Source organism: Danaus plexippus, chromosome 5 (assembly GCF_018135715.1).
Source record: "Danaus plexippus chromosome 5, MEX_DaPlex, whole genome shotgun sequence".
In the NCBI taxonomy this organism is placed as follows: Eukaryota; Metazoa; Arthropoda; class Insecta; order Lepidoptera; family Nymphalidae; genus Danaus; species Danaus plexippus.
Window position 1 is genome coordinate 8,826,966 of NC_083539.1, and position 8,267 is coordinate 8,835,232.

General features: G+C 38.2%; 1 protein-coding gene across 1 annotated transcript; it reads left to right on the forward strand.

The window, feature by feature from the left end:
• Positions 1-863: 863 nt before the first annotated feature.
• On the forward strand, positions 864-8,226 carry LOC116769140 (loricrin). The gene is made up of 4 exons (XM_032660169.2): positions 864-970; positions 1,167-1,218; positions 6,086-6,149; positions 6,554-8,226. Exons 2-4 carry the CDS (start codon positions 1,198-1,200, stop codon positions 7,933-7,935), a joined length of 1,467 nt encoding a protein of 488 aa, XP_032516060.2. The 5' UTR covers positions 864-970; positions 1,167-1,197; the 3' UTR covers positions 7,936-8,226.
• Positions 8,227-8,267: the final 41 nt, after the last annotated feature.

Here is an 8,267-nt window from a genome sequence, read left to right on the forward strand (position 1 = left end):
GGTACATTTACTAACTTACTTGTAGCTGACCTCTAACATTTCACACAATTATTATATTTTAAAGAGCTCTTAATTACGAAATCTATGGCTCTTTTTTATATATGTTGCTTTTTTTTGAAAACAGACTACTAAAGTATTTACATAGTTCTTAAATTTAGTCAGTCGTAGTACTGAAAACACACAGACTATATTTAATCATAAACTTATGCCAGGTGAACCGCTGACTGTCGTTCTTATTACTATTTGTTAAACTCCTGTACAAAAATTGTTCTTCACAACAATACGAAACTTGTAGCTTCAACATGTAATTCAAGTTTTTTTCGAAAGACTTCTTATTTTAATATAATCTAGTTTACAGAATTCATTAAAACGTTTTTCATTTTCATGGTATTCCTATATTCTGTATAACTTATAATTACTGTGTTTAAGAAGAAATATATTTATATTATTATAATGAGACAATTTATTTTAATTTTATTGAAAGTACGAGGCGAGATATATTGTCATAGAACAGTCCCTGTGATCCTGTCATACGACTCCCCTAAAATAATCATAACAAAACGAAAAACGAACACACACAAAAACGACAACGACTAAACATTATTATCATTTAAATTAAAAGTTAAATGAAGGTATTATTTGAAAAAGTAAGTAATAAAAGTAAAAGTAAATGAATAGAATAAAAATAATTCTTCAAGAGGACCTTAGAGACGGTTCTCGCTCTCGATGTCTCGATGTTGTATTGTAAACAAATTATATGATTACACCAAAAATGTACTCCGAGAGTGTTTGAAGGAGGGAGAGGGAAGGGGAGGGGGAGGGGGGAGGTTCACGTATATAGAGAAGATGCGCAGGCGCAAATAACACAGTGCTTTGCCGCGAATTCGTGGAGCTTTTCAAAGTTACTTAAGTAACAAAAAAAGGGTTTTGTGTAAAAATAATAAGTGAGTTTAAATCGAAGAAGTAACTGGTGAGTTAAATTATACTGTATCATTAACATTCCACAAATTCTCTTGTTGTATAGTCCTGACAAATTTACCGGATAAATTATCAGGGATTTTTCAGCAGCGAAGAGCAGTGTTATTGTAATAAATTATCTAAAAAAAATATATATAAAATTATGGCTTTAGGAGAATACATTGTTATACATATCTTGTATTTTGCAGAAGTGAGGTGAGGTGTGAGCTGTTTACCAAGATGGGGCACCTTAAACTCATGGTAAGTAATGCTCTCGATACACTACTTTGGTTGATCTATATATGATGTAAACATTATCGGAGTGACTCTCTAATGAGGTCCATGCGGGCGAACACTTTCAATTCATTATCAGACTGTATGAACATTCTGTAATTAGATTTAATTCAGCTTTACATCCTCTGTTTCCGGGATTCGAATGCACTCAGATTATTGTTATGACACCGATCGTAAGAATCAACATTAACTGAGATTTAATCCTTACTTCATCAAGAAATATACATTAATGACTTAATGTTATGGTTATTCCGATTCAGACAAACACACGCGTATTACGTATAGTAATCATATAAAAAAAAATGTTACAAAGAATCTCATACAGTGTTGTGAGTTAACTTAATAAAAATCTGAATCGTCTTAACAACCTTTATAAAAATATTTAACAATGATATTTCATCGCATGGAGAGTGATTTTCACTTACATAAAACACTCACGCTCACATGTAAGCCGCGGGTCGCTTCGCTGATGACCGCACTAAGCATTATTATTAATTAACTTACACTAACAATTATGTCGTAAAATAAACATTAAACATACGCTACATTATGTTTATATTTTTTCTTAGTCTTTTTTGGAAACGGTTTAACAGTGTCAAGGCGTTCCTTATTGAAGATCTTAACGAACACTGCTGCATCTGGTTTTAGTACGCGAGATAAATTGATGCATTGAGTTGTCATCGATGTCACCAGGACTGTTATATTAAGTTTCCTTGAGTGAAGGGAAAAACATTTTAATTTTCAAACTCGGCAAGTCGCTGAGACACGCCATGAGTCCATGAGGTTTCCTTTCTTCTCCCTATATCCGTAACATCCAGGTGCATCTTGACAACTTTCTAAACGCATCGGTCTCTGGAACATTTATTATCTGTAGAAGAAAATGAACAGATGAAAATTGTGTCACATATTACTAAATAACCATGAGAGTGTCAGACCGCGGGCCGGCGTCACTCTATACAATAACTTACGTCACGGATGTGTTACGTCACAATGACACCGTGCGATATGAGGCTGAGGTGACGCTGACGGAGACGAGATGGGGAGATGGAGGGAGATGAGGGACGAGAGAGGTTGTGGCAGTTATAATACTTTCATTATAATAATGATGACGCTCGAAGTGACTCTTACATAACGACAAAGATCACAATCATCCTCCTATTAGTGAATAATGAAAAGACCGTGTGTTACATCTGAGAATAGCGGAGTTAAGAGGTGTTGATGGATAGAAAGTCCAAAGAAGGTGAAGGTCGCCGCGCTGCTTCCGGTCCGGCCGGTGACGTCACGCTCCACATACACCACAAGATACATCTTCAACAAAACGCAAAATTATCTCACAACATATATTAATAAGTCAGGCAGATCTGTCTCAATGAATAGTAATTATTATTGTCGAGATTTTTATTTCATAATTTTTTATAATACTATATTAGTAATTACAAACCCAGTCGACGTCCCTTAACAGGCTCCTCTCATGTGTCGACCCTCGGTGTGTCTAACCGGTGATGTATTCAGATCATCTCTATCTTCATGCAGACGCTAATGCGATCCCTAACTCCGACTCGAACTGACAGACGTACAGACGACATGACACTACACTCCGCTTTCATATTGACTAAATATTTCGCTGGTACGATTCATAAATGAGTACAAATTTTTAATGAAAAACAAAAATACGGCTTCGGAAGAACTAATCATATTTAATATAATAATGCATCTCCTTATGACATCTACAAGAAATGTGGTGAAAATGATTTAGAATCTATTTACAGTAAAAAAAATCGTTAACATTACAATATTATAAAAAATAATTAAATAAAGTTTTTTAGCGATAAACTTTACGAAAATATATCTTAATACAAAGTCATTCACATATAAATATTTTATAAAGGTAAGAAGTAACGCTACTTGTGAACAATTCAATTTGCCGTACCAGATAAGCATCAGTCAGCACGTCACTTGATCCCAGCCCGTCGGAACACGTCAAACTAGACAATTGAAGACGTTATTTTCCCTTCATCTTAATATTCCTTTGCTTTTAAATATTCTCACATTTTATTTTGAAGCGACAGAAGCCAACGCAACTTATTGAATATTTTATATTTCCGTTCCATTTCCGACTTGAAAAAAAACGGTTCGAGATGTAAAAGTAGGAGCAGCTTACTGATGGTAGCGACGTTGTTCGGTATGTTGTCGATATGTTCGTCGGGAGATCATTATTCTTTATCTTCAGTTAAACTTCCCATAATAACTATTGCCGTGTCTCAACTTCTCCGTCTGTTCTCAATGTCATTCCCTCCATGTTTTTATTCTAGTTACGTACTTACCCTATGTCCTGAACTCCGATACGATTCTTTGTTTACAATGTTGTTGTACAAAACACCGCCTATACATTCCGTCGCATGTTCCATCGTAACAAAATCTTAATCTCAGTAGGTAATCTTCTAATGCGAAAGTTCTCCACAGACGCACACATACATACAACAAAAAACACAAAAACTCCGGGTCATAGTTCGCAGCTCAATCCCTCTTATAACGATATTATTATGCAATTCGTGAAACATAATTCATACTGCATTACATTGCCGGTCCTCTTCCGGCGCTCGTCAATGTTTCGTATGTGAACCGTCGATGTATGTAGGCAATACAATCCGTTAAACATTAGACCCACTTTTACTTTCGCTACGCGCGCACGTGAAGTCTGTTATATCACATGAATTTAACATTACAATATATTAACATATGTCGATAGAGACGCGTACATTCGGTTTAAATTAGTAATTAGAAATAAGAAATTAACTGATTTAGTAAGTAATCTTAACAAGTAATGGTCAATTTTACTAGTTGACCTCTCATCGGATTTGACTTCTTCGTTGAATCTATTGTAATGAAGATATTTTTTATAAAAACAGTTAAAATGTCGATGATGTTATATAAGTTAAGCGAAGTCAAAGTCGTTTATTTGACGGTGATTTATAAGTATACGAATGACATTAGGAAATCTATTCATCATATATTGGAAAGTCTGAAGTCATTGTTCAGTTCCGCAATAGAGTACCTACGTTAGAAAAAACTTGATCTTCACTTTACTTCACTTCACTTCAACATCACTATAACCGCGTGATTGTTTTCATCTCGTGACATGGATTAAAGTTGGATTTAATAGAGGTTAGAACATTTATTTCACACACTACTTCTTTTATTTTACGTAACAATTACCAAAATAACTAACGCTAACTTGAAAGTAACTGAATTAGAATATAAAGGATAAACTATTAATACTCATCACGTGCGGAGGAAATTAAAATGACATGTTCAGTTAATAATGAGAGTGAGTTAACATACACACACCGGACCGTTCCCTTCACGATTAATAAAACATCGTTGCGAAAGTCTTCACTATTTAGTCCGCCGCGGTGTTCTCATCTGTTCCCATGGTGCTGCCTCGTGTTCTCGTGAGAAGGATCCTCTCTTATCTGTCATCTTTTTTATTGCCAAATCCTTTTGTATTCGCCGAACTCATTTCTTATGAGTGAGTAAAACGTTCTGATTGTGTTTGGTCACAAACGTTAGTACAATTAACTGTGTCGTATATTATAAAATATAATTATATAGAATGTTTGATTATAGTTTAACTGTTCGGTAATCAATCCCAAGAAAAGAGAGCCAGATACTCCCACCGAAGTACTTAAAAAAATAAAAAGAATTTTTGGAATAATAATAGATCTGTAATTGTTGTTGAACAACATTACCATATCATGAGGCTGCGATGTGTGGAGTGAAGCTTATAGGGTGTTGGGGGGGGGGAGGGGAGAGGAACACTACTATTATAAATGATAAAGTCATATAAAAATTTACATTCTATTAATATATTTCTATTTACATTACCACATCCACCGTCACGTGTTGCGAGGGTGGCGTTCTAGAAACGCCTTCCAATAACAAAAAACAAAATAGTAATGTAACATTCTTTATTTATTTTATGCTCCGGATGTCTAAAAATTTTATACCACTTTCGTTAATATATATATAGGAGTAAGCTGACTTTCTCCTCCTAGACACAATAAATCTCATTCTGTTGGTTTCTGTATCCGTGATCCGCCTCGGCCGCTGCCATGACGACGTTTTCTGACTACAAAACGTCTTCAAATCTCCGATCATCGGATAAAGAAGTTTTCACTCGTTCTCCATTACTATTAAACGTCTCCAGAATCCTAATATTCTGTGAATACTTAGCAGTTTCACGTAAACATCGCTCTTGCTATCATCATGGCAACTCATTTAAATTAGTGTTCTATGAAATACACAATATATTATGCTAAGTTAATAGAATATTTTTCATAACAACGCTGAATAAAACTATGCTTTTATATACTTATAAGAGTTGAGAGATTGATTGTGTTTGTATATCATAACTCATAGCTCATGAAAGTGGAATACGTTTCATAATTATAAATTTTCTAAAAGCATTTTTGCGTAAAAAACTAAATTATGATCGAAGGCTTATTGACACGAAATATGTATATTCTTTGTATTTGATAGCATCGAACGATAACATGCCTGTTCAGAAAACTGACATCTCATTAGAGATACATCAAAGTATGGAAACTTTAAATATTTATCCGGGGATGAAGTAGTATAACAAAACAAATGTGACATTGACCGAGCCATGAGACTGAGAACACGAGTGCGCGAAACAATCTGCTGTTTAAGTAAACATTACGATACAGACGGCTCCAGCATAGTGATTGTTACATTAGGGAGCGTCGAGAATATTAAGAGAAAAAGACGAACTAAATGTGATCTCTTATATTATACAAGATTTATTCTATTTCAGATGCTGGCAGTCCTGATGGCGCTGACGATAGCTACGGCCACGCCGAAACAACGAAAAAGAGAAGGTGACTTGACACACATTCTATTGGTTTTGTGTCTATCTAAACATATTAATTAAAAATTGTTGTCACATATGTTACCTTGTGCCTGTACGTATTTCGTCTAACATATAAATTGCATGCGACATACCTTACAATGTTTCGTACATACGAATCACTCCGTATGTAGAGACGGTGTGAATTTTCCCAAGTGAACTATTACTATGCACATAATCCGATTAAGACACCACTGTCTTAGATTTTTTTATAACTTCTGACTGTTACATAACTAACAATGAACTCACCTTGGTATAAACTTTACCATCACATAAGTAAAATACTCCTTCAAAGGAAAATCATTTGACTCCGAATGTAAAAACCTAACCCAAAGTGTAAGCCCACACTAAATGAGTCCTAACCGTTGTCTGCAGCTCCTCTCAGCTCATCTTACGGACCGCCTTCGAAGCCCTCTCCGTCCTATGGTCCTCCCCGACCGTCCCCGAAGTACGGACCACCATCTAAGCCTTCCAGTTCATACGGGGTACCATCCCGACCTTCGTCTAGTTACGGGGTACCGAAACCCTCTTATGGAGTTCCACGTCCTCCATCAACGAGTTATGGAGTACCCACCGGTCCCTCGAGTGTGTATGGAGCGCCCGGAAAGGGTTCAGGAGGACATGGCGGTGGCTTCGGATCAGGGGGTTCATTCGGTTCTGGTGGACATGGTGGCGGTTTCGGTTCCGGAGGCGGCATTTCTTCGTCCTACGGTGCTCCATCTCCTTCATATGGCGTGCCGTCACATGGATCAGGGGGACACGGTGGCGGTCATGGCGGTGGACATGGCGGCTCGTCTGGTTCAGGAGGTGGAAGCATATCGTCATCATACGGCGTTCCCTCACCTAGTTATGGAGCTCCCTCTTTCGGTTCGTCCGGCTCCAGTGGTCACGGCGGAAGTTCTTTCGGTTCTGGAGGAAGTGGGATCTCATCCTCATATGGTGCTCCTTCTCCGTCTTATGGCGCTCCCTCATTCGGTTCTTCGGGTTCCGGAAGTTTATCGAGCTCCTACGGTGCCCCCTCTCCATCTGACTCTTATGGCGCTCCGATTCCATCACCTTCTTACGGAGCTCCGTCCGGTGATTCAGGACACGGCAGCAGTGGTTTTGGAGGCTCAAGTTTTGGCAGCAGCGGTTTTGGTAGCAGCGGTTTTGGCGCAAGCGCTCCCTCAAGTAGCTATGGCGCTCCGTCGAGTTCATATGGCACTCCTAGTATTGGCGGTGGTCACGGCTCTTCAGGAGGTGGACATTCTTCAAGTGGATACAGTTCCGGGGGCGGATATAGTTCAGGCGGTGGACACGGTTCCGGAGGCGGGTACAGCTCAGGAGGTTCTGGTGGATATAGTTCCGGAGGTGGACATGGTTCCGGAGGCGGCTATAGTTCAGGTGGTGGTCACGGATCCGGAGGCAGTTACAGTTCAGGCTCTGGAGGATATAGCTCCGGAGGTGGATACAGTTCAGGAGGTTCTAGTGGATATAGTTCGGGCGGTGGACATGGTTCCGGAAGCAGTTTCAGTTCAGGAGGCTCTGGTGGATACAGTTCCGGAGGCGGACATGGTTCCGGAGGTGGCTATAGTTCAGGTGGTGGTCACGGATCCGGAGGCAGTTACAGTTCAGGCTCTGGAGGATATAGCTCCGGAGGTGGATACAGCTCCGGGGGTTCGGGTGGAGGTCATGGTTCCGGTTCCGGTGGCTACTCCGGCGGAGTGCCAGCCACCATCAGCCAGGGATACGACTCCAGCGGCGGCTATGTGTATTAATATATTTATTGTATCTCTTCAGCTTTGGACGAGTCACTGTCATAAGAATGTTTTCTCTACTCGATCATTATTATAGAGCTCTTACTGCACCTATTGTTAAGATCATATCTCAGATCTCCGACACGTCTGTCATTTTATATTCTATGTATTTCGATATAACAATTCATTGTCAATTCCAAAGCTGAACACAAAGTAACATAATGTGTAAGTGATATTTAACTTGTAATAAAAATGTACAAAATTAAGTATAAGGAAAAGACAATTTTATACAAATTAAATTTGTAAATAATATTCTGTGTTTTCTTTTAATTCTTGTATCTTAAGTATTATAT

Bases quoted from the DNA above. Each gene is read 5' to 3' on its own strand.
- LOC116769140 (XM_032660169.2), top strand. From the start codon at position 1,198: ATGGGGCACCTTAAACTCATG. The intron at 1,219-6,085 runs GTAAGTAATGCT...ATTCTATTTCAG, and splicing joins TGGGGCACCTTAAACTCATG to ATGCTGGCAGTCCTGATGGC. The intron at 6,150-6,553 runs GTGACTTGACAC...CGTTGTCTGCAG, and splicing joins GAAACAACGAAAAAGAGAAG to CTCCTCTCAGCTCATCTTAC.